The sequence below is a fragment of the Pan troglodytes genome, chromosome 16 (assembly GCF_028858775.2).
Source record: "Pan troglodytes isolate AG18354 chromosome 16, NHGRI_mPanTro3-v2.0_pri, whole genome shotgun sequence".
NCBI lineage: Eukaryota > Metazoa > Chordata > Mammalia > Primates > Hominidae > Pan > Pan troglodytes.
In genome coordinates, this window is record NC_072414.2 from 33370770 (window position 1) to 33398754 (window position 27985).

The window sequence follows — 27985 nt, forward strand, 5'->3', positions numbered from 1 at the left end:
ACCAAGGATTAAGGCAGAGCCAAGAACAGAAAGAAGCCAGACTTCTGACACCATCTGTGCTGCTGAATCAGGCATTCCCTGAGGCCAGACCTGCTTCTGGACTTTTCAGTCACGTGAGCCAAGATTATGTTGTTTAAACTAGCTTGTGTTGAGTTTTCTGTTACTTGTAGCCAAAGGCATCCTAACTGATACGGCTGTGGAGGAAGAAAACAGAACATGAAGTCAGCATGCAAGAGGCTTATTTTTTTTTAAATATATATTTTATTTTTCTTGAGACGGAGTCTCGCTGTCACCCAGGCTGGAGTGCAGTGGTGTGATTTCCGCTCACTGCAACTGCCGCCTCCCAGGTTCAAGCGATTCTCCTGCCTCAGCCTCTTGAGCAGCTGGGATTACAGGCACATGCCACCACACCTGGCTAATTTTTGTAGTTTTAGTAGAGACGGGGTTGCACCATGTTGGTCAGGATGGTCTCGATCTCTTGACCTTGTGATCCACCCGCCCGGCCTCCCAAAGTGCTGGGATTGCAGGTGTGAGCCACCGCGCCCGACTGACATTTTTACTTTTTTTATTTTTATTTTATTTTATTTTTTTTTGAGATGGAGTTTTGCTTTTGTCGCCCAGGCTGGAGTGCAATGGCACAATCTCAGCTCACCTCAACCTCTGCCTCCCGGGTTCAAACGATTCTCCTGCCTCAGCCTCTGAGTAGCTGGGATTGCAGGCATGCACCACCACGCCCGGTTAATTTTGTATTTTTAGTAGAGACGGGGTTTCTCCATGTTGGTCAGGCTGGTCTCGAACTCCCGACCTCAGGTGATCCGCCTGCCTCGGCCTCCCAAAGTGCTGGGATTACAGGCATAAACCACCTTGCCCGGCCCACGTTTTTACTTTTTATATGAAAGAGATATGTTAAAAAGGAGCCAGGGCACCTGTAATCCCAGCTACTCAGGAGGCTGAGGCAGGAGAATCGCTTGAACCTGGGAGGCGAAGGTTGCAGTGAGCTGGGATCCTGCCACTGCGCTCCAGCCTGGGCAACAGAGTGAGACTCTGTCTCAAAAAAAAAAAAAAAAAAAAAAAAAAAGGAGCCAGCTGAGAGAGACTGAAGGCACAGAAAATAAGAGCAATAATCAATAGAGTGATGCTTCTGAGAAACAGAAGTAACAAAACATAGGACATAGAAGGAGCTTTAGACAGAAGGGAATGCTCATCCATGCCTGCAACAAAGTAGGCGCTTAATAAATATTTGTAAATTGAGTAGATCAATGATTTGGGACCTTCTGAAAACTCCTCTATATTGATAGAGGAATTTATAACTGATTTATAGAAGGCTACATTCTTCTGCATTTTGCATCTTGCCAAGTCATTATCTGAGGTCACCCTAGCTTAGGCTTTTGAAATACCTTGTTATCACATGCATGCAGACTTTTTCAGGAAATGTAGAGACAGAAAAGAATCTCTGATCCTGAACTCTTTACATGATTTTTAGGCTTCTCTCTCTGTGTCCAGTGTTTTTCAAAATGAGTCCCTCTCATAACTTACAAGGAAATCACTCTAGGCATCTGTTAAAAATGCAGATTCTGGCCGGGCGCGGTGGCTCACCCCTGTAATCCCAGCACTTTGGGAGACCAAGGCAGGTGGTTCACGAGGTCAAGAGATTGAGACCATCCTGGCCAACACGGTGAAACCCTGTCTCTACTAAAAATACGCAAATTAGCTGGGCGTGGTGGCGCACACCTGTAGTCCCAGCTACTCAGGAGGCTGAGGCAAGAGAATCGCTTGAACCTGGGAGGCGGAGGTTGCAGTGAGCCAACATTGTGCCACTGCACTCCAGCCTGGCGACAGAGCGAGACTCCGTCTCAAAAAAAAAAAAAAAAAAAAAAGTGTAAACCAGGGAATCCTGTGTTGATAAGCTCACAAGTTTGGCTTTGATAAAGCAAGAATTTAAATTGCAGGGTTCACTTGTATTCATGGTTCCAAGCGTGTTACAGTTAGCTGTGATATACATCTCAGGTAATGAGTAGTTAATCATACTCAAGAATCAAAATTGGCAAATAACTAACTTATAAAAATAATTTTCCTTTGGGAGGCCGAGGCGGGCGGATCACGAGGTCAGGAGATCAAGACCATCCTGGCTAACACGGTGAAACCCCGTCTCTATTAAAAATACAAAAAAATTAGCCGGGCATGGTGGCGGGTGCCTGTAGTCCCAGCTACTCGGGAGGCTGAGGCAGGAGAGTGGCGTGAACCCAGGGGGGCAGAGCTTGCAGTGAGCGGAGATTGCGCCACTGCACTCCAGCCTGGGCGACAGAGCAAGACTCCTTCTCAAAAATAAATAAATAAATAATAATAATAATAATTTTAGCTGAGGTAGGATGATAGCTTGAGCCCAGGAGTTCAAATCTAGCCTGGGTGACAGAGCAGAACCCCTTTTCTAAAAATATAATAATAATACAAATTAATTAACACAAAAATACAAATAACTTTAAAGATATAAGATTGTTCCTATGGTAACATCCCTTTCACTCCTTGGTATTGTGATATGCTTTTCTGAAAGCTGTTTTTGAGTACAGTGGACACTTCAGGATATGTGTATATCCAATAAAAGACAGGCTCTGTTACATGTGCTGAGGTAGGAACAAAAGGTTATGAACTACAGAGCTATCCTGAGAGAGGCCAGAGAGAGGGCTGACCTTACAGCATCTTAAAATTAGTTCCCAGCTCAGCACAGTGGTTCATGCCTGCCCAACACTTTGGGAGGCCAAGGTGGGAGGATCACTTAAGCTCAGGAGTTTGGGATCAGCCTGGGCAACATATGGAGACCTCAACTCTACAAAAATAAAGAAAAATTAGCCAGGTGTGGTGGTGCATTTCTCTGGTCCCAGCTACTTGGGAGGCTGAGTTGGGAGATCGCTGGGGCCTGGGAGGTTGAGGCTGCAGTGAGCTGTGATTGTGCCACTGCATTGCAGCCTGAGTGACAGAGTGAGACTCAGTCTCAAAACAAAACAAAACTTTGAGATGATGGACACTTGCATAGGAAAAAAAAATTAGTTCTCACTTACCAGGAGGAAACAATTAAATACAAAGAAGCCAAGGATTCCCATTTAATATATACTCACCATGTGTATTTTAGTCATGGAACTCAGGCCTCTGGTGGTAGACATTACCTCATGGATATACAAAGCATTTTCTGACACTCCCTGGTGCCACCTTGGCGTGGCACTCAAACCAGTCTAACGCTGCAGGGAGAAACCACATTATAGGATAACACATGTTGCATGATCCTGTTTTGGGGTGTGTTTACATGTATTCCCTAAGAGGTCTGGAACAATACACACTAAACTAGTCATAGGAGTTTTTCCTGGAGAATGAAATGGGGAGAGAAGAGGGATGAGGGTGAGGACCTCCTTTTTATTTTATGTACTTCTGGATTTGGATTTCTTATTTTGTACTCTAAAAAATAAATTTGGCTGGGCATGTTGGCTCATGTCTTTAATCCCAGCACTTTGGAATTCCAAGGCAAGAGGATCACTTAAGCCCGGGAGCTCAACACCAATGTAGGCACCATGGTGAGACCTTGTCTCTACAGAAATATTTAAAAATTAGCCGGGCATGGTGGAGTGCCTGTTGTCCCAGCTGCTCTGTGAGCCATGATCCTGTCACTGTATTCCAGCCCGGGCAATGGAACAAGACTCTGTTTCGAACAAAACAAAACAAAACAAAACAAAACAAAACAAAACAAAAACTATAATAGTACATTATTTTTTAAAAAAAAAGTACATTATTTAAATCCAGGCACAGGGGCTCATGTCTGTAATCCAAACACTTTGGGATGTTGAGGTGGGAGGACTGCTTGAGCCACGAGTTCGAGACCAGCCTGGGCAACACAGGGAGACCCTGTCTCTGCAAAAAAAATACAAAAATTAGCTGAGTGTGGTGGTGCGCTGTAGTCTCAGCTACTCGGGAGGCTGAGGTGGGAGGACTGCTTGAGCCTAGGAGGTTGAGGCTGCAGTGAGCCATGACGGTGCCATTGTACTCCAGTCTGGGGGACAGAGCAAGACCCTGTCTTTAAAAAATAAAAATAAATAGAATTGGCCAGGCGTGGTGGCTCACCTGAGGTCAGGAGTTTAAGATCAGCCTGACCAACATGGAGAAATCCCATCTCTACTAAAAATACAAAATTAGCGGGGTGTAGTGGCACATGCCTGTCATCCCAGCTACTCGGGAGGCCGAGGCAGGAGAATTTCTTGAACCCGGGAGGCAGAGGTTGTGGTGAGCCGAGATCGTGCCATTGCACTCCAGCCTGGGTGACAAGAGCAAAACTGCCTCAAAAAATAAAAAATAAAAAATAAATAAATAAATAAAAATAAATACAATAAATAAAGAGACTTTCAATACCTACAGTAAGAGGTCAAGGAAAGCTGAGCCTGAGGATAATCATCAGAGTAGCTGGAGCTCCAATAAGCTTAAACTCCCAAGCAAGGCAGTGTGCCTAAGCCAAAGGCCAGGCCCTAGTTGAGAAATAATGGGACCATGACAAATGGGATGGGGATATCTGGTTAATGCCCCTAAAGAATTTGAAATCCCAGGTACTCCCGAACCCTCTGAACCTGCAGAAATGATCTTCCATCCAGCCTCCTCTCCTCCTTTTAGACACTGCAGAGGCTTGTCCCTGGCAGGACTGCAGGATTTCTCCTTCCCCTCAGAATCTGCTCTTACCCCTCTCCTGGCCACTAGACTTATATAGGGTTAAGTCACCACATAACCCAGTGGGGGACATATTGGGCCCAATAAAGGAGGAAAAGGACTATACGCCAGAAGAGCTGCAAGAACTAGCCAAGCAGGTGGTGGCAGGAGCTGGGAGAGTAGCAAACGACTGGATTCTGAGGGTGCCTGATCAAGAGGACCAAGTTGTAAGATTGGGCCGGATATGGTGGCTCATGCTATAATCTCAACACTTTTAAGAAACTGAGGCAGGAGGATCACTTGAGGATAGGAATTGGAGACCAGCTTGGGCAACATAGTGAGATCTTGTCTCTACAAAAAATAAAAATAAAAAAATTAGCAGGGTGTGTTGGCACATGCCTCTAGTCCCAGCTACTTGGTAGGCTGAGGTGGGAGGATTGCTTGAGCCCAGGAGTCTAAGGCTGCAGTGAGCCATGATCATACCACTGCACTCCAGCCTGGGTGACAGTGCAAGACTCTGTTTCAAAAAAAAAAAAAAAAAAAAATTCCAAGATTAGATAATGGACAGTATTTATTTATTTATTTTTTTTTTTTTTGTGAGATGAGGTCTCACTCTGTTGCCCAGGCTGGAGTGCAGTGATGTGATCTCAGCTCACTGCAACCTCCGCCTTCCAGGTGCAAGCAATTCTCCTGCCTCAGCCTCCCGAGTAGCTGGGACTACAGGTGGGTGCCACCACGCCCAGCTAATTTTTGTATTTTTAGTAGAGACGGGGTTTCACCAAGTCAGCCAGGCTGGTCTCGAACTCCTGACCTCAAGTGATCCACCCTCCTTGGTCTCCCAAAGTGCTAGGATTACAGGCATGAGCCACCCCGCCTGGCCTAACTTATTATTATCATTATTTTCTTAAATTTTGAGATGGAATTTCACTCTTGTTGCCCAGGCTGGAGTGCAATGGCACGATCTCAGCTCACTCCAACTCCGCCTCCTGGGTTCAAGTGATTCTCCTGCCTCAGCCTCCCAGGTAGCTGGGATTACATGCGCCTGCCACAATGCACAGCTAATTTTTTTTTTTTTTTGTATTTTTAGTAGAGATGGGATTTCACCATGTCGGCCAGGCTGGTCTTGAACTCCTGACCTCAGGTAATCCTCCTGCCTTGGCCTCCCAAAGTGCTGGGATTACAGGCGTGAGCCACCACACTCGGCTTGGCCTAACTTACTATTTTTTTTGAGACGTGGTTTCTCTAAGTTGCCAAGGATGGATTCGACCTCCTGGGCTCAACTGATCCTCCTACCTTAGCCTCCCAAGTAACTGGGACCATAGACCTGTGCCTCCATGCCTGCTTTGTAAACTTAAACCTTATAAGAACCCAAAGAGACAGACACTATCATTATCCTCATTTTACTAATTGGAAACTTTGACTGGTTGGGTTCTCTGGGAAGCTGACTCAAGAGGGAGTTTAAAGCAACGTTTATTCACTAAATTTAGACATTGATTAGACTCAATACGGACTAACTTCAGTACGTGAATCATTAGAAGACCCCTTGCAGAAAGATCAAAATCTACAGATTTCACTCAAAGAACATACTTTTATTAATTCCAGTCAAGGGCCACTGACCATGTCATGGCTTTCTTTTTAGCAGTACTGTGTATTAACACATTTAAAGAGGGTCCTTCAGAAGGGCACCACAGGCTTCAGGGTGGCTAGACATACGGAAGCTGGGCTGGTGATTCGGGGTCACCTTGGCCATGGTTCCAAGGATATGTCGGGGGAGAAAAGTCTATGAGCTGTATCTTAGGAAAACTCTTCTAGGGTAAAGAGGTAGTTGGACTTTATTTAGGTTGTTTTATTTATTTATTTTTTTGAGACAGGGTCTCACTTTGTCACCCAGGCTGAAGTGCAGTGGTGCGATTATTTTCTTTTTTCCTTTTTTTTTTTTGAGAACAGGCTCGCTATTGTTGCCCAGGCTGGAGTGCAGTGGCGCGATCTCGGCTCACTGCAACCTCCACCTCCCAGGTTCAAGCAATTCTCTGCCTCAGCCTCCCAAGTAGCTGGGAATACATGCGCCCACCACCACGTCTGACTAATTTTTGTATTTTTAGTAGAAACGGGGTTTCACTGTCTTGGCCAAGTTGGTCTTGAACTCCTGACCTCGTGATCCACCTGCCTCAGCCTCCCAAAGTGCTGGGGTTACAGGAAAGAGCCACTGCACCCGGTCCAGATTATTATTATTTATTATTATTATTATTATTTTTGAGAAAGAGTCACGTCTGTTGCCAGGCTGGAGTGCAGTGGTACAATTTCGTCTCACTGCAGCCTCCGCCTTCAGGTTCAAGTGATTCTCCTGCCTCAGCCTCCCAAGTAGCTGGGATTACAGGAACGCGCCACTATGCCCGGCTAATTTTTGTATTTTTAGTAGAGACAGGGTTTTACCGTGTTGGTCAGGCTGGTCTCGATTTCCTGACCTTGTGATCCCCCTGCCTCAGCCTCCCAAAGTTGGGATTACAGGCGTGAGCCACTGTGCCCGGCCTAATTTTTGTATTTTTAGTATAGATGGGGTTTTGCCATGTTGGCCAGGCTGGTCTTGAACTCCTGCCCTCAGGTGATCGGCCCTCTTCAGCTTCCCAAAGTGCTGGGATTACATGTGTGAGCCACCACGCCCGGCCCCTACTTTATAATCACTAAAGGAAATAACTTCTGGAGCTGACCTTTTTATCAGCTGACCTCAAACTTAAGTATAAAAGTGAACTTATTTCCTATACACACCAGTTCCCAAAACCTTCTTCTCTCCTCTTGTATTTCATTTTTTTGATGAAGGGCTCACCTGCCACTAGCTTCCTAAGATAGAATCTGAACATCAATAGGTATCTGGGAGCACTCCTTCCCTTACCCCTATCCCAAATCCTGGGGATTCTACCTTCCAAATTATCCAGAGTCCATCCACTCCTTTCCATTCCCACAGCTTCGTCCTTAGGTCAGGACACCATCATCTCTTGCCAAGAAGACAACAACAATCCAAGCGATCTCCCTGCCCTTAGTCCATTCGCCATACTGCGGTCAGAGTAATCTTTGAAAAACACAAATCAGGCCTGGGCGCAGTGGCTCATGCCTATAATCCCAGCACTTTGGGAGGCTGAGGCGGGCGGATCACCGGAGGCCAGGAGTTTGAGACCAGCCTGGCCAACATGCTGAAACCCCATCTCTACTGAAAATACAAAAATTAGCAGGGCGTGGTGAAGGGCGTCTGTAATGCCATCTATTCCGGAGGTTGAGGCTGGAGAATCGCTTGAACCCAGGCGGCAGAGGTTGCAGTGAGCCAAGATCGCGCCATTGCACTCCAGCCTGGGCGACAAGAACGAAACTCCGTCCCCCCCCCAAAAAAAAAAAAAAAAAAAAAAATTAGCCGGGCGTGGTGGCAGGAGCCTGTAATCCCAGCTACTCAGGAGGCTGAGGCAGGAGAATCGCTTGAACCTTGGAGGCGGAGTTGCAGTGAGCCGCCACTGCACTCCAGGCTGGGCAACAAGAGCGACTCCGTCTCCAAAACAAACGAACAAACAAACAAACAAACAAACAAAAAAACACCACCACAAATCAGGCTGGGCACGGTAGCTCACGCCTGTAATCCCAGCACTTTGGGAGGCCAAGGCAGGAGGATCCCTTGGGCCCAGGGGTTCGAGACCAGCCTGGGCAATATAGGGAGGCCCCGTCTCTACTAAAACACAAAACCACACACAAATCAAATCATGTGGTTCTTCAGTTTAAAATCTTTCAATACTCAAGTTCAAACTCCCTAATTCAGCTTATTTATTAGGATCTGAGTGAGGCAGTCGCCGTGTCCTTCTCCAGCCTGGTCTGTCGCCTATCCCCACCCACAATCTCTGCTCTGGCCGTAACTAACTTCAGTTCTCCGAACCTAACTTTATTATCGCCGGGCCATTTTGCCTACGCTGTTCTCTGCGTGCAACACTCTACTCCCCTTTTGGGTAATTCAGATGCATTCTCCAGGTCCCAGCTCAGCTGTCATTCGCACAGCCCGGGTCGGCAGGCTCCAGCCCCCAACCGGTGTCCACCGCGTGGTCCAGGCGACTTATGTCTTCCAGGCCGTCGGCCCCTTAAGTACACGCCATCAGTGTTGGACAGCTTGAAAGTAGGTAGACACGTGAGCCCCCTCAGAGAGAACCTGGATCCTTGCGGCTCCAGCCCCTGATAGGAAGAGAGCCCACCAAACTTCGGCTCCGTAGCAGAGATATAGCCAAGGACTCCAGGGCAGTCGCGGGTAAAGCCACCACCACTCTCTGCCGGGAACCAGCGAGGGGGGAAGGCCCCGCCTCTCACGCTGCGTCGGGGGCGGGGTAGGGCGGGGCACCCGGCGACCTGCGAACGGCGTGCGGCGAGCAGGGGGCGGGGCCAGGGGCGGAGCGGAGCGCGCATGCGCGGTCGCCTTTGTGTGGGTCGAGCAGCGGCGGCGGCGGCGGCAGTGGCGGTCCCACTGGCAGGCGGGCAAGAGGGGAGTCCGGGCGGCGGCCGGCGTGGGAGCCGGGGGACCACCATGGTAAAGAAGCGGAAAGGCCGCGTCGTGATCGACTCGGACACAGAGGACAGCGGCAGCGACGAGAACCTGGATCAGGTGAGGGCAGGCCGCGGAGGCGCGGGCCGGCGGAGCCAGAGGGCTGTCGGGGCCGCGGGAACCGGAGACGGCCGGGCCTGGAGCCTTCCTACCAGAGCGCCCAGCTCGCCCCGTGCCCTGGGCACCACTACAGCCCCTTTCCCGTTCTCCCGGAGTGTGCGGGGCCTTGGAGACCGGCCCGGGCCTGGAGACGGAGCCCCGAGGACTTGGCGCCTTGGGCGGGGAGGCGGGGCAGGGACCGGGCCGTTGGGCCTCGGGCTCGGGGGTAGCGAAAGGGGCCGCGATCTTCCGGGGCCAGATCGGGGCGGCGGGCTGTAGTCCAGGAGATCCGGGCTGGGAGAGATAGGAAGTATCGCCCGCCAACCTGGGAGGCTGGGAGGTTTTGGAGGAGGTGCAAGGGTGCGCGTCGAGCAGTGGGGGCCGAGGGCCAAGAAGATCCGGACTCTGGAAGATGGAAGTTTTTCGGACAAGGGATGTGGACAGAGGGGAAGGACACTCGTAAATGTTCCTAGGAGCCTCTGCCATGCTTGCCAAGGATGACTTAGCTGTGGGCACGAGTTTATTTGGCGACTAGGGTCGTTTGTGTTTGAGAAGGGCCCCTGTTGAGGTGTCAGACCCAAAAAAACACTCTTGGGTGGAGGAAAGAGGGCAGATACTGGAAGAAATAGAGAACTATGTAGGGCGACATGGAGGGACTGTGCATAGCCCAGGCCTCCTCTTGGCCCTTTCACGCAGCATCCCAGAATTCTTTCTTACTTGAAGACTGCAGGAAGCACTGAAAGTAACTTTTGGCCTCAGTGTCTTGGGGTTGAACTGTTTATATACTCTAGAAAACATTGTAGGGAGGAATCTGCTCTTTGTAGCAGTGCTCTAGTGATACCAGGCGATACAAAGATGGTCTCCTTTCTGTTTAATGAGCAAATGATGTAAAGAAAGAATATGCAAGAGATAGTAGCTTTTGAGTAGAAAGAGTATTGAACTTGGAGTCTGAAAATTTGAATTCTAGGCTGGGCTTATGCTATTTTCTAGCTATATATCTTTGGTCTTAAATGTAAAATGAAAATGTAACATCAGCCTTGTTTATCTAATTGGTTTATTGTAAAGATCAAGTGTTTGTAAAAATTGATGGCAGTGCAAGCATTTGTTAATTGTAAAGTTTTTCTATAAATGGCTTCTTGGGGGTCTTTTATATGAAGCCAGAGGTCTCAGTTTGAAAGTATTAGGGGCTGGGCGCGGTGGCTCACGCCTGTAGTCCCAGCACTTTGGGAGGCCAAGGCTCATCTGAGGTCGGGAGTTCGAGACCAGCCTGACCAACATGGAGAAACCCCATCTCTACTAAAAATACAAAATTAGCGGGGCGTGGTGGCACATGCCTGTAATCCCAGCTACTCGGGAGGCTGAGGCAGGAGAATTCTTGAACCCGGGAGGCGGAGGTTGCAGTGAGCCTGGGCAACAAGAGCGAAACTCCATCACAAAAAAAAAAAAAAAAAAGAAAAGAAAAGAAAAGAAAGAAAAAGAAAGTATTAAGGCATAAAAGGGGAGGACTTTTTATTTATTTATTTATTTTTTTGAGACGAAGTCTCGCACTGTCGCCCAGGCTGGAGTGCAGTGGTGCGATCTTGGCTTCACTGCAAGCTCCGCCAAGGGGAGGACTTTTAAGAAGAAAAGGACTGAGGAGGTGCTGTAGAAAGAAGACTGCTTTGAAAATGGTGGTAGGGAGGTGGAGAAGTAATGGGGCCTGTGTAGGACTATCTAAGGAATAGAAACTTTGTTTTGGGGTAGGAATTGAAAATGTTCTCATTGAAAGGCTCCTGAAGTTTACAAAAATATCAAAAGTATAATTTCGACTGTAAAAGTTTGATTGGTAGATAATTTTAGACTGGCAATTAGAAGGAGTAGAATCTATTTTTTTTCTGTCTTTTCATCTACAAATGTGAATGTTTCAGATAATAACAACGTTGGCTACCATTTATATAGTGCCTAGAGTAGGCACTTTAATTGTTTTGTTTAGATTGTCAAGTTTTCACATTATGGTAAATTTGGAATTATTTCCTCTACATAAAGAAAATGGAGGTTGAAAAAGTTAAATAACTCACAACTAGTAAGTAGTAGCATTGGGATTTGAACCCAGATCTGCATGAGTACAAAGCCTATACTGTTTCCACTATACCAACTCAATCTGTTAGTTTTAAATTTTTTTCATACTGCAAAATGATAATGTTTCACAGTCATTTTTCATGGTGCTAGAGTTCGTGTTTATAAAGTACACTGGATAGTTTAGAGGAAATTGGTACATACATTAAAAGGATTATTTGGGGGGATTTCTTGGTAAAGCACTCTCAAGACATCTGTTCAAAGTGATGAATGAACTGAACTGCAAATTATTGTCCTTAGTAGTTTCCCACAGAATTCTGATGAATAAAATAAGTTGAGTGCTTCTTTTCGTGGTAGAGATATTTCACCTGATCCACAAAAAGCTTTTTCAAAGTGGGAACTGCAGAGAATTGCCACTTTATTTATTTATTTATTTTTGAGACGGAGTCTTGTTCTGTTGCCCGGGCTGGAGTTCAGTGGCACAATCTCAACTCACTGCAACCTCCGCCCACTGGGTTCAAGCGATTCTCCTGCTTCAGCCTCCCGTGTAGCTGGGACTACAGGTGCCTGTCACCACACCTGGCTAATTTTTTGTATTTTTAGTGGAGACAGGGTTTCTCCATGTTGGCCAGGCTGGTTTCAAACTCCTGACCTCAAGTGATATGCCCACCTCGGCCTCCCAAAGTGCTGGGATTACAGGCATGAGCCACCGTGCTTGGCCGGAATTGCAACTTTAAATCCAATTCTAAATATCTATTTGTAAAAGGAAATTAACATAAAATGTGTAAGTAATACCTAATACATTTTAACAACAAATTTAACTTCCTCCCCTTCAGCTTCTTATTTGCATTCTTGTTATCAGATGGGAACTAGATCAAAATTCCCTTTCCCTGCACATCCTAACAGGGGTACTGATGCCTTCAGTTTGTCTGTTCAGCACTATGCCAGACTCTCAGAAGAATCAAAGAGGAAGATCTCTGCCCTCTAGACATTTTCACGAAAGACCTTTAGCACAAGTTCACTGTCAGTGCTGCTTGGGGGTCTTTAGGAATCCTAATGCATTCTGGATCTTTCCTGCCCCAAATACCCTGTGCTGCTCCATCTGGTTCTGAGTCTTCACTGGGGGTATAACATTAGACTTGCTGTCTAGCGTATGGTACTTGTGGAAGGAACAAACCATGACAGATCACTGAGTATCTAGTGGATTGGAACGCAGTTCGTAAGGAGGCCTTTTGTCCCTGGGTTTTTCAGATGGGAATCTGAGCCATTATGTCAAAAATTTTACCTCCAATTTATTCCTTACTGAAGGTGAGATATATGGGCCTTCTAGGCTGGTTTTTCCTGGTGGTAGGGGCAGACCTCTGTGTCAGAAGCCACCTGGGTTGCTTATTTAAAATGTAGGTTGGGACTTAGAGGGTGCAGCAGTTCCCATCCTAGACCTACTGAATCAGACTCTCAGGGGATAGAGGTCTGGACTCTGCATTTGTAACAGGTATAGCTCAAGTAATTATGATTTATGTTAGTGATTAAGATCACTGCCTATATGCAGGTTAATCTTTTTAGTAACACACTATAAGTATTTAGAAGAGAAATAGCTTCCTGTGTCTGCCATAGTACTTCCAAGTTAAGCGTACATGTATAGGCTGGGCATGGTGGCTCATGCCCTGTAATCTCAGCACTTTGGGAGGCCAAAGTGGGAGGATCACTTGAGCCCAGGTGTTTGAGATCAGCGTAGGCAACAAAGTGAGACCTCATCTGTACAAAGACTTTAAAAATTGGCCAGGTGCAGTGGCTCATACCTGTAATCCCAGCACTTTGGGAGGCCGAGGTGGGCGGATCACCTGAGGTTGGGAGTTTGAGACCAGCCTGACCAACATGGAGAAACCTCGTCTCTACTAAAAATACAAAATTAGCCAGGCATGGTGGTGCTTGCCTGTAATCCCAGTTACTCAGAAGGCTGAGGCAGGAGAATCACTTGAACCCAGGAGGTGGAGGCTGTGGTGAGCCGAGATCGTGCCATTGCACTCCAGCCTGGGCAACAAGAGTGAAACTCTGTATAAAAAAAAAAAAAAAAAAAAAAAAAGAATTTAAAAATTAGCTGGGCATGGTGGCGTGCCTCTAGTCTCAGCTACTTGGGAGTCTGGGGTGGGAGGATTGCTTGAGCCTGGGAGGTTGAAGTTGCAGTTACTTGTGGTCCCACCATTTCTCTTCAGCCCAGGTAACAGAGTGAGACCCTGTCCCAAAGAAAAAAAAAAAAAAGGCACTTGTATAACTAAAAGAACTTGACAGGGAGGTTTTAAGATGGCAAAACTACTGGTTCTTTTTTTTTTTTTTTTTTTTAGGCAGGGTTTCACTCCTGTCACCCAGGCTGGAGTGCAGTGGCACAATTACAGCTCACTGCTGTAGCGTTGACCTCCCTAGCTCAGTCATCCTTCCCCCTCAGCCTCTCAAGTAGCTGGGACTACAGGTGTGCACCACCACACCCAGCTAATTTTTAAAATCATTTGTAGAGATGGGGGTCCCACTACATTGCCTAGGCTAGTCTCGAACTCCTGGGCTTAGGTGATTCTCAGGCTTTGGCCTCCCAAAGTGCTGGAATTACAGGTGTGAGCTGCCACACCAGGCCTTATTTATTTATTTGTTTGTTTGTTTATTTATTTATTTTCGAGATGGAGTCTCACTCTATCGCCCAGGCTGGAGTGCAATAGCACGATCTCGACTCACTGCACCTTCCACCTCCCGGGTTCAAGCAATTCTCCTGCCTCAGCCTCCTGGGTAGCTGAGATTACAGGCGCCTGCCACCACACCTGGCTAATTTTTTGTATTTTCAGTAGAGACGGAGTTTCGCTATGTTGGCCAGACTGGTCTCTAACTCCTGGCCTCAGGTGATCCAGCACCTGGCCTTATTTTAACCTTTGAAAGTTTTTAAAACTAAGACCTAGTTTGAGAGTTTGAAAGCTTTTCTTTTAGCATTTGACCTGATAGTGACTCTGTCCTTATTTTGACCACACCCTTTCTTCAACATTTTTAAATTTCAAGATACTTGCTGTTGGTGCCTATTGGGAAATAATAATTTGAGGCAAACCTCTGGGCTCTATGTCATCTCCCTTTATGGAATAATATTTATGCAGTAAGTCCTATAAAATGAAAAGCATTCAAGATAATAAAGGAACCAGAGTTCTCAATTCAAATCAGTACAACTCCGTATTTATAAAAATTTCACTCTACCTTTCTAAAAAACTAAAAATTGAGCTATGTGCACACTGGGATGCTTTATTTTATAGGTTTCTTATTTAAAATGGAGATTATATTGTCATGTCCTGTTTTTCTCTGTTTATCTAACTTGAAGTAGCAACAATTAAATTTGTCTTTGAGAGAATAGACCCCCCTAAGTACTTTCTTTTTTCTTTTTTTTTGAGACGGAGTCTCGCTCTGTCACCCAGGCTGGAGTGCAGTGGCGCGATCTTGGCTCCTGCAGCCTCCGCCTCCCGGGTTCAAACAGTTCTCTGCCTCAGCCTTCCGAGTAGCTTGGATTACAGGCACACGCCACCACGTCCAGCTAATTTTTGTATTTTTAGTAGAGACGGGGTTTCACCATCTTGGCCAGGCTGGTCTTGAACTCCTGACCTCGTGATCCACCCTCCTTGGCCTCCCAAAGTGTTGGGATTACAGGCGTGAACCACTGTGCCCGGCCAGCCCTGTTAGTATTTTCTAGGAGCTGTTTTTAGATACTACATGTAAAGAATATTATTATTATAAAGTATACTTCTATAAACCTTCCCCATAAATCTTGAGAAATTTAAAAGTTGTGCTTCTTGTTAATGTAGTGTTTTCCGCATTAATCAGAGGCAAATTTTGAAGTGTAGGAAGAGTTTGTGAGAAGTGTCGGTGTTAATTTGTGAAAACTTTAATTTGTGTCATGTTGCATCTAGCTTGATGTAATTCGCTTGTTAATTTCACTCTTTTCAAAGAGTGAGTCCCATGGGAGCTCCCTCCCCACCCAACCGCCGCCCAAGATGGAGTCTTGCTCTGTCACCCAGGCTGGAGGGCAATGGCGCGCTGGGCTCACTGTAGCCTCCGCCTCTAGGTTCAAGTGATTCTCCTGCCTCAGCCTCCCGAGTAGCTGGGATGACAGGCACGCGCCACCACTCCCGGCTAATTTTACATTTTTATTAGAGATGGGGTTTCTCCATGTTGGTCAGTCTGGTCTCGAACTCCCGACCTCAGGTGATCCACCCACCTCGGCCTCCCAAAGTGCTGGGATTACAGGGGTGAGCCACCACGCCCAGCCCTGGGAGCTTTAACAGTGAGGCTTTTAGGAAAAATACAAAACTGATCTTCAGACACAGGTCATATTGGTGTATTTATTTTTATTTATTTATTTATTTATTTTGAGATGGAGTCTCACTTTGTTGCCCAGGCTGGAGTGCAGTGGGACGATCTCAGCTCACTGCCACCTCCGCTTCCCGGGTTCAAGCAATTATCCTGCCTCAGCCTCCCAAGTAGCTGGGATTACAGGTATGCACCACCATGCCCGACTAATTTTTGTATTTTTAGTAGAGATGGGGTTTCACCATGTTGGCCAGGCTGGTCTCAAACTCCTGACCTCAAGTGATCCGCCCTCCTTGGCTTCCCCAGGGTGCTGGGATTTCAGGCATGAGCCACCGCATCCGGCCTGATTGTTCATCGTTCAACAGATGTATTAGACAGTGTTAGACACTGGAGCTATTGGGTGAACAAAATGGAAGCAGTTTCCACCTTCAAGGAGTGTAAAGTGGAATGAGAGAGAGATGAGGTGGGGAGATTGCTCAGAGAGAGTAATTTCCTTACAATTGCACTACAGGCCATGAAGCAAGGACAAGAATACTGTGGAAATATTAACCAGGGACCCTATTCTAGCCTGATGAGAGTGACATTGAAACAGACCTGGAATATGTGTTAAGGAGAAGCAGATTAGAAGACTGAAGAGTAAAGGGAAGAGTGTTGAATGTTCATGGTTGAGGCACCAGCATATATAAAAGAAATGAGGCAGGAAGGACCTCGAACCCTTATGAAACTGAAAGAAGCACAGAGTGAGTAACATAAACTAGTTGCATAGTTGGAGAGAGAATAGTACAAATGAAACTGTAGAGGTAGATTCTGTTTTGACCCTTTGAGGATGGAGAAGTCAGTTTACGGACTACACTCAGCAGTAAAAATAAAATTGAATTGATAGAAAACATCAAATGTGTCATACGTAGTAAATATAAGTGATGAAATTTGTGTGTCTCATATGTACATGTACATGTATACTGGGTTGTGAGGTATAATTTATCTTCCTGTGGGCTGCGTTAAAAAGAGAAAAGTTTTTTGGCCAGGCGCAGTGGCTCACGCCTGTAATCCCAGCACTTTGGGAGGCCGAGGTGGGCGGATCATATGAGGCCAGGAGTTCGACCAGGCGGGCCAACATGGCGAAACCCCATCTCTAGTAAAAATACAAAAATTAGCCAAGTGCGGTGGCACACACCTGTAGTCCCAGCCACTGGTGAGGCTGAGGCATGAGAATCCCTTGAACCTAGGAGGCGGAGGTTGCAGTGAGCCGAGATCACGACTGTATTAGCCTGGGTGACAGAGAGAGACTCCGTCTAAAAAAAACAAAAGAAAAAAAGAAAAAAATTTAAAGCCACTGGAGGGCGTCAGCCTCCCCGGTGGCTGGGACTGCAAGTGTGTGCCACCACACTTGGCTAATTTTTGTTTTTTGTTTTTGAGACGGAGTCTCGCTCTTTTGCCCAGGCCGGACTGCAGTGGCGCTGTCTCTGCCACTGCAAGCTTCGCCTCCCGGGTTCATACCATTCTCCTGCCTCAGCCTCCCGAGTAGCTGGGACTATAGGCGCCTGCCACTGTGTCCGGCTAATTTTTTTTTTGTATTTTTAGTAGGCACGGGTTTCACCGTGTTAGCCAGGATGGTCTTGATCTCCTGACCTCATGATCTGCCCGCCTCGGCCTCCCAAAGTGTGCTGGGATTACAGGTGTGAGCCACCGCGCCTGGCCAATTCTTGTATTTTTAGTAGAGACTTTGGAGTTTATTCTGAGAGTAATAGGAAGCCATTGAAGGATTTTAAGTTGGAGAAGATTTTCAGATTTGCCTTACCCAGACTATTGTGGAGAGTAATATGGAGGGGGACACTAATGAAGTGGCAGAGAGAGGAGTCCAGATGAGAGATGATGGAGAACATAAGTTCCATTAGAATGGAAGCTCCAGGAGGGTAACCGTATGTGTTCACTATGCTGTCCCTGGCATCTAGAGCAGTGCCTATATGCAGTTGGCACCCAGTCAGTATTTATTAAATGAAGGACTGACTTGGATTGATATGGTTGTTATAGAGATGACAGATAGTGGAATTGGTTGGACATAATGTTCAGTATGTAGAACTAAAAGGCCTTGAAGACTGAGGACTGATTAGATGTTAGGATGAGAAGAGGAGTATTTAGGATTGATGCCAGGCACTGGCATGAGATGGGGAGTGCTGGAGGAGCAGGTTTAGAGGTGAAGATCCTGCATTCAGTCTGGGATATGTGGAGTTCGAAGTGACTATGAGATGTCTAAGTGGAGACATCAAGTAGGTAGTTGAAAATAACACTTGAGGGCCGGGCACAATGGCTCATGCCTGTAATCCCAGCACTTTGGGAGGCTGAGGTGGGAGGATTGCTTGAGCTCAGGAGTTTGAGATCAGCCTAGGCAACATGATGATGAAACCTGGTCTCTATAAAAAAAAAAAAAAATTTTTTTTTGAGGTGGAGTCTCGCTCTGTTGCCTAGGCTGGAGTGCAGTGACACCATCTTGGCTCACTGCAACCTCCGCCCTGGGTTCAAGCGATTCTCGTGCCTCAGCCTCCTGAGTAGCCGGGATTACAGGCGCATGCCACCATGCCCAGCTAATTTTTTTGATTGTTTGTTTTTATTTTTTTTTTTTGAGATAGAGTCTCGCTCTGTCGCCCAGGGTGGAGTGCAGTGGCACGATCTCTGCTCACTGCAACCTCCCCCTCCTGGATTCAAGCGATTCTTCTGCCTCAGCCTCCCGAGTAGCTGGGACTACAGGCGTGCGCCACCATGCCTGACTAATTTTTTGTATTTTTAGTAGAGACAGGGTTTCACCATATTGGCCAGACTGATCTCGAACTCCAGACGTCATGATCTGCCCACCTCGGCTTCCCGAACTGCTGGGATTACAAGCGTGAGCCACTGTGCCTGGCCATTTTTTTGTATTTTTAGTAGAGATGGGGTTTTTCCATGTTGGCCAGGCTGGTCTCGAACTCCTGACCTCAGGTGATCCACCCCCACCCACCCACCGCCGGCCTCCTGAAGTGTTGGGATTACAGGCGTGAGTCTACTGTGCCCAGCCGCTACATATATGTGTGTGTGTGTGTGTAATTTTTGTTGTTGTTGTTGTTGTTTTTTGTTTTTTAGGCAGAGTCTCACTCTGTTGCCCAGGCTGGAGCGCAATGGTGTGATCTCGGCTCACTGCAACCTCCACCTCCCAGGTTCAAGCAATTCTCCTGCCTCAGTCTGCCAAGCAGCTGGGATTACAGGGGCCCACCACCACGCCCGGCTAATTTTTGTATTTTTAGTAGAGATAGGGTTTCACCATGTTGGCCAGGCTGGTCTTGAACTCCTGACCTCGTGATCCACCCACCTTGGCCTCCCAAAGTGCTGGGACTACAGGCATGAGCCACCATGCCTGGTCTACAAATTTTTTTTTTTTTTTTTTTTTTTTGAGACAGAGTCTTGCTCTGTTGCCCAGGCCGGAGTGCAGTGGCGCGATCTTGGCTCACTGCAAGCTCCGCCTCCTGGGTTCACGCCATTCTCCTGCCTCAGCCTCCTGAGTAGCTGGGACTACAGGCACCCGCCACCATGCCCGGCTAATTTTTTGTATTTTTAGTAGAGACGGGGTTTCACCGTGTTAGCCAGGATGGTCTCGATCTCCTGACCTCGTGATCCACCCACCTTGGCCTCCCAAAGTGCTGGGATTACAGGCGTGAGCCACTGCGCCCGGCCCTACAAAAATTTTTAAAAATTAGCTGAGTGTGGTGGCATGCGCCTGTGGTCCCAGCTATTCATTCAAAATAAAAGCTACATAAGTTTGGTGTAGTGATGTGTGCCTGTAGTCCCAGCTACTCAGGAGGCTGAGATAGGAGGATCACCTGAGCTTAGGAGGTTGAGGCTGCAGAGAGCCATGATCACACAACTGCACTCCAGCCTGGGTGACAGTGAGACCCTGACTCAAATAATAATAACAGTAATAATAATTATGCCGATGCTCGCCTGACAGAGTAGGCACTTAATAAATTTTTGTTGAATAAGCAAATGCTACTTGGCATACCTATGGTGTCAAGTTTTATTTTTTTTTGAAACGGAGTTTTGCTCTTTGTTGCCCAGGCTGGAGTGCAGTGGGGCAATCTCAGCTCACTGCAACCTCCCCCTCCCGGATTCAAGTGATTCTCCTGTCTTAGCTTCCCAAGTAGCTGGGATTACAAGTGTCCGCCACCACACCTGGCTAATTTTTGTATTTTTAGTAGAGACGGGGTCTCACCATGCTGGCCAGGCTGGTCTTGATCTCCTGACCTCAGGTGATCTGCCTGGCTTGGCCTCCCAAAGTGCTGGGATTACAGGCATGAGCCACCATGCCTGGCCACCTTCTTTTTTTTTTAATTTTATTTTTAGAGCTGGGGTCTCACTGTGTCACCCAAGCTACATGGTGGGACATTTTCTAACTTGGTTACATTGAGATTACTTGAAGAGATAAAGGTCACTGTCACTTTGGGGGTTCTTGTTCCAACCCCTCTACTGCAATACTGATATCCCCTTTTTTTTTTTTTTTTTTGAGATGGAGTCTTGCTTTGTTGCCCAGGCTGGAGTGCAATGATGTGATTTCAGCTCACTGCAAGCTCTGCCTCCTGGGTTCACACCATTCTCCTGCCTCAGCCTCCCGAGTAGCTGGGACTACAGGTGCCCGCCACTACACCCGGCTAATTTTTTTGTATTTTTAGTAGAGACGGGGTTTCACTGTGTTAGCCAGGATGGTCTCGATCTCCTGACCTTGTGATCCGCCCACCTCAGCCTCCCAAAGTGCTGGGATTACAAGTGTGAGCTACCGTGTCCGGCTCCCTACTCCTTTTTTTTTTTTGAAGACAGGGTCTCACTCTGTTACCCAAGCTGAAGTGCAGTGACGTGATCATGGATCACTCTAGCTTTGACCTCCTGGCTTCAAGTGATCCTCCCTCCTCTGCCTCTGGAGTAGCTGGGATCACAGGTGTGTGCCACCATGCCCAGCTAATTTATTTATTTATTTTGAGACAGAGTCTTGCTCTGTTGCCCAGGCTGGAGTGCAGTGGTGTGATCTCAGCTCACTGCAACCTCTCTGCCTCCTGGGCCCAACCAGTTCTCCCACAGCCTCCTGTGTAGCTGGGATTACAAGCATATGCCACCACATCTGCCTACTTTTTGTATTTTTAGTAGAGACGGGGTTTCGTCATGTTGGCCAGGCTGGTCTCAAACTCCTGACCTCAAGTAATCTGCCCATCTTGGCCTCCCAAAGTGCTGGGATTACAGGCGTGAGCCACCACTCCTGGCCGCAGCGAATTGATTTTTAATTTTTTGTAGAGACAGGGTCTCCCTGTGTTGCCCATGCTGGTCTCAAATTCCTGGGCTCAAGGGATCCTTCCTCCTACCTTGGCCTCCCAAAGTACTGGGATTACAGGCCACCTGTAAGCCACCTGTGAGCCACCACGCCCAGCCAATATTCACTGTTTAAATCAACCAACAGTTTTGCTATGAAAGGGACACTAGGAAGTAACTTCTCGGATTTAAAGCTCTGCGAATTACTGTTTTTTCCTCGTCATCTCGTAGATCCTTCCACTTCTCTCTGTCCCTGTGGCTACTTGTTTAATGCGACTGCTATGGGTTCCTTCTGAGTCCTCTCTGTACTTCCACCCTGGCCCCTCTAGTCTGTTCATCTACCAGTTGTAGTGCTCTTTTTTTTTTTCTCTCTCTCTCTCTCTTTCCAGGAGTGCTCTTTTAAAACCCTTGCTGGATTGGGTTACTCCCCTGCTTCAAACCATTTGATGGCTTCCCACTGCCTAACTTCCATGCTCCTCACCCTGTTTTATAAAGCTCAGAAAGATCTGGTTTCTTCTTACCACTAACCCACCGCATTCAATTCTCCTGCTTGCCTGCTAAAGTTTAGTCACAGTTTCTCTTTCAGTTCTTTGACTAAGCCAAGCTGTTATCAGCTTCAGGGCCTTAGCTGTTCCATCTGAAGGCCTCTGTCCAGAAAACTGTACCATCTTTTCCTCTCGTGAAGTTTCTAGTCTCAGCCTCAGTGCCTCAGAGAAGCCTCTCTAACCACCCTACTGCAGATAGCCCCTGCACTCATTTGATTCACTTCCTTCTTAACACTTACCATTAGATGGAATTCATTGTTTCTTTACTTGTTCATTGTTTGTCTCCCATACTTGATTTTAAATTCCATGAGGTCAAGGACCATGTATCTTTTCCTTATTTTTTCTTTGTTTTTAATTTAATTTAATTTAATTTATTTTTTCTTTTCTTTTTTTTTTTTTTGAGACAGAGTCTTGCTCTATTGCCCAGGCTGGAATGCAGTGGCACGATATCAGCTCACTGCCATCCCTACCTCCTGGGTTCACGCAGTTCTCCTGCCTCAGCTTCGTGAGTAGCTGGGATTACAGGTGCATGCCACCATGTCTGGCTAATTTTTTTTTTTTTTTTTTTTTTTTGAGACGGAGTCTCGCTGCCCCCTAGGCTGGAGTGCAGTGGCGCGATCTCGGCTCACTGCAACCTCTGGCTCACTACAACCTCCACCTCCCGGGTTCAAGCGATTCTCCAGCCTCAGCCTCCCAAATAGCTGGGACTACAGGCACGTGGCACCACACCCAACTAATCTTTTGTATTTTTAGTAGAGACAGGGTTTCATCGTGTTAGCCAGGATGGTCTCGATCTCCTGACCTCATGATCCTCCTGCCTTGGCCTCCCGAAGTGCTGGGATTACAGGTGTGAGCCACTGTGCCCAGCCTAATTTATGTATTTTTAGTAGAGATGGGGTTTCACCATATTGGCCGGGCTGGTCTTGAAATCCTGACCTCAAGTAATCCACCTGCCTCAGCCTCCCAAAGTGCTAGGATTACAAGCATGAGCCACCATGCCTGGCCTCTTTTTTATTTTTTAAGGCACAGGGTTTCGCCCATTGCCCAGTCTGGAGTGCAGTGGCGAGATCCTAGCTCACTGCAGCCTCGACTTCTGAACTCAAGCGATCCTCCAACCTCACCCTTCCAAGCAGCTGGGACTGCAGGCTCCCATCACCACGTCCAGCTAATTTTTTTTTTTTGGAGACGGGGTCTCAGTCTGTTACCCAGGCTGGAGTGCAGTGGTGTGATCTCAGCTCACTGCAACTTCCACTTCCTGGGTTCAAGTTATTCTCCTGCCTCAGCCTCCTGAGTAGCTGGGATTACAGGTGCCCTCCAACATGACCAGCTAATTTTTGTATTTTTAGTAGAGACGGGGTTTTGCCATGTTTGGTAGGCTAGTCATGAACTCCTGACCTCAGCTGATCCGCCCGCCTTGGCCTCCCAAAGTGCTGGGATTACAGGTGTGAGTCACCACGCCTGGCCCACCTAATTTTTTAAAAAATCCTTTTGTCCAGACGGGGTCTCCTTATGTTGCTGAGGCTGGTCTTGAACTCCTGGGCTCAATTTTCCCACTTCAGCCTCCAACAGAGCTGGAATTACAGATATGAGCCACTGCGCCCAGCCATATCTTTTCTTCACTACTGTTTACCCAGGGCTTGCTACATAATGGTTGCTGTTAGTAGGGTGACCAACCATCCTAGTTTGCCAGGAACTGAGAAGTTTCCCAGAATGTAGAACTTTTAGTGCTAAAACCATGACAGTCCTGGGAAAACCAGGATATTTGGTTGCCTTAGCTGGTAGTTGGTGACATTAGTTATATTGGTGGAATGAGTGAGAAAGATCTCAGCATGCTAATTAGCTATAAAACCTGTTGAGATTTATTCATATGGGCTTTTATTCTCCTTTCTTGCCTTGTTTCATGGTCTCAGTTTTGGCAGTCTAGTTTAATGTTAAATATGGCTTTTAAGCAATGTTAATGAAACTGCTGTAGAAGCCAGATGCGGCATCTCTGCACAGCCATCCTATAGTAAGTAGGTTGGGCATTGGCATTATTTCAAGTAGATCTTTAGTTCAGCCTTCATTTGATATACCATGCTGGCACCCCCTGCACCATTCCCCTAGAGGAATGTCGAGATAAATAGGGAAGGCTTTCACTGGATGGCTTGAAATACAGGGACAATGGTAAGAGATATTCACCAGACATATGAAATGTTGTCTCAACCAGTGTGGCACAGTGAAGTGGGCTGGTAGGAGAGAGTTGCAGATGGATTTACCTCTGGTGTATGGATCAGTTTCAGATGGACTTAATTTTTTTTTTTTTTTAATTTCTTGTAGAGATGTGGTCTTACTGTGTTGCCCAAGTTGGTCTCGAACTCCTGGCCTTAAACAGTCCTCCCACTTTGGCCTCCCAAAGTGCTGAGATTACAGGTGTGAGCCACTATGCCTGGCCAGATTGACTTTTGACTACAAGTGTTAGATAGGTCATCTCTAACTGATTAACTGATTGTCCCTAATCTGATGGTCTCTATGTGTGTGGTGTTGGAAAGACTTTTCTTTTCTTTTTTTTTTTTTTTTGAGACGGAGTCTTGCTCTGTTGCCCAGGCTGGAGTGCAGTGGCATGGTCTAGGCTCACTGCAGCCTCCGCCTCCTAGGTTCAAGCAATTCTCCTGCTCAGCCTCCCGAGTAGCTGGGACTACAGGCGCACACCGCCACACCCAGCTAATTTTTGTATTTTTAGTAGAGACGGGGTGGGAAGACTTTTTTGTTGCATATTGGTCTATTCAGCTATTATGAGCCCTCAATAGAATATAAAGGACTGGCTGGGCATCGTGGCTCACACCTGTAATCCTAGCACTTTGGGAGGGTGAGGCAGGTAGATTGCCTGAGCTCAGAGGTTCAAGACCAGCCTGGGCAACATGATGAAACCCTGTCTCTACTAATAATACAAAATATTAGCTGGGCGTGGTGGTGCATGCCTGTAGTCCCAGCTACTTGGAAGGCTGAGGTGGGAGAATCGCTTGAACCTGGGAGGCAAAGGCTGCAGTGAGCCAAGATCATACCACTGCACTCTCGTCTAGGCGACAGACCAAGATTTCATCTCCAAAAACAAACAAAAAGAATATAAAGGACTGAGCTAAAAAGTAATCTTGCTGTGAGTTTTCCCAGTAACTTCCTATACAATCCTCAAGTTGTGGGAAGTGCATCTTGTATCTTTCACACTGTTAAGAGAGTCTTTGCTGTCTCAATACTATTGTGGGTTTTCTTTTCTTTTTTTTGTATTGAGACAGAGTCTTGCACTATCGCCTGGGCTGGAGTGCAGTGGTGTGATCTCGGCTCACTGCAACCTCCACCTCCTAGGTTCAAGCGATTCTCCTTGCCTCAGACTCCCAAGTAGCTGGGATTACAGGCGCCTGCCACCATGCCCAGCTAATTTTTTTGTATTTTTAGTAGAGACGGGGTTTCATCATGTTGGCCAGGCTGGTCTTGAACTCTTGACCTCGTGATCTGCCCACCTTGGCCTCCCAAAGTGCTGGGATTACAGTCGTGAGCCACTGCGTCCAGCGGGTTTTTCTTTTTTCTTTTTTTTTTTGAGAAGGAGTTTTGCTCTTGTTGCCCAGGCTAGAGTGCAGTGGTGCAATCTTGGCTCACTGCAACCTCTGCCTTCTGGTTTCAAGCAATTCTTCTGCCTCAGCCTCCCAAGTAGCTGGGATTACAGGTGCCTGCCACCACGCCCAGCTACTTTTTTTGTATTTTTAGTGGAGACAGGGTTTCACCATGTTGGTCAGACTGGTCTCGAACTGCTGACCTCGTGATCCACCTGCCTCGGCCTCCCAAAGTGCTGGGATTACAGGCATGAACCACCGCGCCCGGCCGGGTTTTTCTTTTTAAGGCAGTGTCTTGCTCTATTTCCCAGGCTGGAGTGAAGTGGTTCACTGCATTCTCAACCACCCAGACTCAAACAATTCTGCCTCAGCCTCTTGAGTAGCTGAGACTATAGGCATGTGCCACCACACCTGGCTGAGTTTTTGTATTTTTTGTACAGACGGGGTTTCACCACATTGCCCAGACTGGTCTCGAATTCCTGGGCTCAAACGATCAGCCCTCGTCGGCCTCCCAAAGTGCTAGGACTACAGTTGTGAGCCAGTGTCCCTGGCTCATACTTTTTTTTTTTTTTTGAGACGCAGTCTCCCTCTGTTGTGCAGGCCGGAGTGCAGTGGCACGATCTTGGCCCACTGCAACCTTCACCTGCCAGGTTGAAGTGATTCTCCTGCCTCAGCCTCCCGAGTAGCTAGACTACAGGTGCACGCCCCCATGCCTGGCTAATTTTTTGTATTTTTAGTAGAGACGTGGTTTCGCCATGCTGGCCAGGATGGTGTTGAACTCCTGACCTTGTGATCCGCCCACCTCGGCCTTCCAAAATGCTGGGATTACAGGCATGAGCCACTGTGCCCGGCCATACTATTGTTAGTATGGTATTTAATGTAGTAGAAGAGGGATTGTACTTACCAGATGCAGTTGTTTGTTGATGAAGGAGAGCTGTTTGTTAGGTTTTCTTTTTTTTTTTTTTTGAGACGGAGTCTTGCTCTGTCACTCAGTCTGGATGGAGTGCAGTGGCACAATCTCGGCCCACTGCAAGTTCCGCCTCCCGGGTTCACGCCATTCTCCCACCTCAGCCTCCGGAGTACCTGGGACTACAGGCGCTCGCCACCACGCCTGGCTAATTTTTTGTATTTTTAGTAGAGACAGGGTTTCACTGTGTTAGCCAGGTTGGTCTCGATCTCCTGACCTCGTGATCCACCCGCCTCAGCCTCCCAAAGTGCTGGGATTACAGGCGTGAGCCACTGCGCCCGGCCTAGGTTTTCAGTATGTAGAGCGGAACCTCCTTAACAGGAAGGCAGTACTAATGTCTTAACACTTCAGTTACAGTAACTTTTAACAAATGTCTACTATGGTTTGATTGATAGCAAATCCCAATTTCTCTTATAACGAATTGGTATTAAAACAGGCATACTAGGCTGGGCATGGTGGCTCACACCTGTAATCCCAGCACTTTGGGAGGCCAAGGCGGCGGCTCACCTGAGATCAGGAGTTCAAGACCAGCCTGGCTAACGTGGTGAAACCCTACTTCTACTAAAAATACAAAAAATTAGCCAGGTGTTGTGGTGCGCACCTGTAATCCCAGCTACTTGGGAGGCTGAGGCAGGAGAATTGCTTGAACCAGGAGGCCGAGGTTGCAGTGAGCCGGGATCGCACCATTGCACTCCAGCTTGGGCAACAAGAGTGAAACTCCGTCTCACAAAAAAAAGAAAAACAAACAGGCATACTAAGGTCAGCTGCGGTGGCTCATGCCTGTAATCCCAACACTTTGGGAGGCTGAGGTGGGCAGATCATCAGGAGTTTGAGACCATCCTGGCCAACATGGTGAAAACCTGTCTCTACTAAAAATACAAAACTATTAGCTGGGTGTGGTGGTGTGCGCCTATAGTCCCAGCTACTTGGGAGGCTGAGGCAGGAGAATCACTTGAACCAGGGAGGTGGAGGTTGCTGTGAGCCGAGATCACTCCACTATACTCCAGCCTGGGAGACATAGTGAGAGTCCATCTCAAAAAAAAATATATATATATAAATATAAAACTGGCATAATAATGCATTTGTGAACCTTAAGGGGTCAGAGAAGAGATTACTTACCAGAAGTCTTTTCTGCCTTTTTGAGACAGAGTCTCACTCTGTTGCCCAGGCTGGAGTGCACTGGCATGATCTTTGCTCACCGCAACCCCCACCTCCCAGACTCAAGTGATTCTCCCACCTCAGCCTCCTGAGCAGCTAGGACTACAGGCGTGCGCCACCATGCCCAGCTAATTTTTGTATTTTTAGCAAAGATCAGGTTTCACCATGTTGGCCAGGCACACCTCAAGTGATATACCTGCCTCAGCCTCCCAAAGTAGTGGTATTACAAACGTGAGCCACTGCACCCAGCCCAGAAGTCTTTAAAGCTTATAAATTTACATTAAAGTAATATGGGAAAAAAGGTAATGGTAAAGACCATAAACGTATTACTATATAACCCAGCAATCCCAGTCCTAGGTATTTACTCAAAGTGAAGTAAAAACTAATGTTTACATAGAAGACTATACATGAACATACAATTACCCCCAAATGGTAACAACTCAGATGTTTTATTGTTGTTGTTGTTTGCTACCACACTTTTTTTTTTTTTTTTTTTTTTTTGATGGAGTTTTGCTCTTTTTGCCCAGGCTGGAGTGCAATGGCGCTATTTCAGTTCACTGCAACCTCTGCCTCCCAGGTTCAAGCAATTCTTCTGCCTCAGCCTCCCGAGTAGCTAGGATTACAGGCATGCACCACCACGCACAGCTAATTTTTTATTTTTAGTAGAGATGCGGTT

General features: G+C 47.1%; 1 protein-coding gene across 1 annotated transcript in view; it reads left to right on the plus strand.

Moving 5' to 3' along the window:
- The first annotated feature begins 9083 nt into the window (after positions 1 to 9083).
- RTF1 (RTF1 homolog, Paf1/RNA polymerase II complex component) overlaps positions 9084 to 27985 on the plus strand; it is a 70844-nt gene continuing 51942 nt past the window's right edge. The window contains exon 1 of the mRNA XM_001142072.8: positions 9084 to 9307. Coding sequence (XP_001142072.1) covers positions 9110 to 9307 — 198 coding nt within the window. The 5' untranslated portion in view covers positions 9084 to 9109. The remainder of the gene's footprint in view (positions 9308 to 27985) is intronic.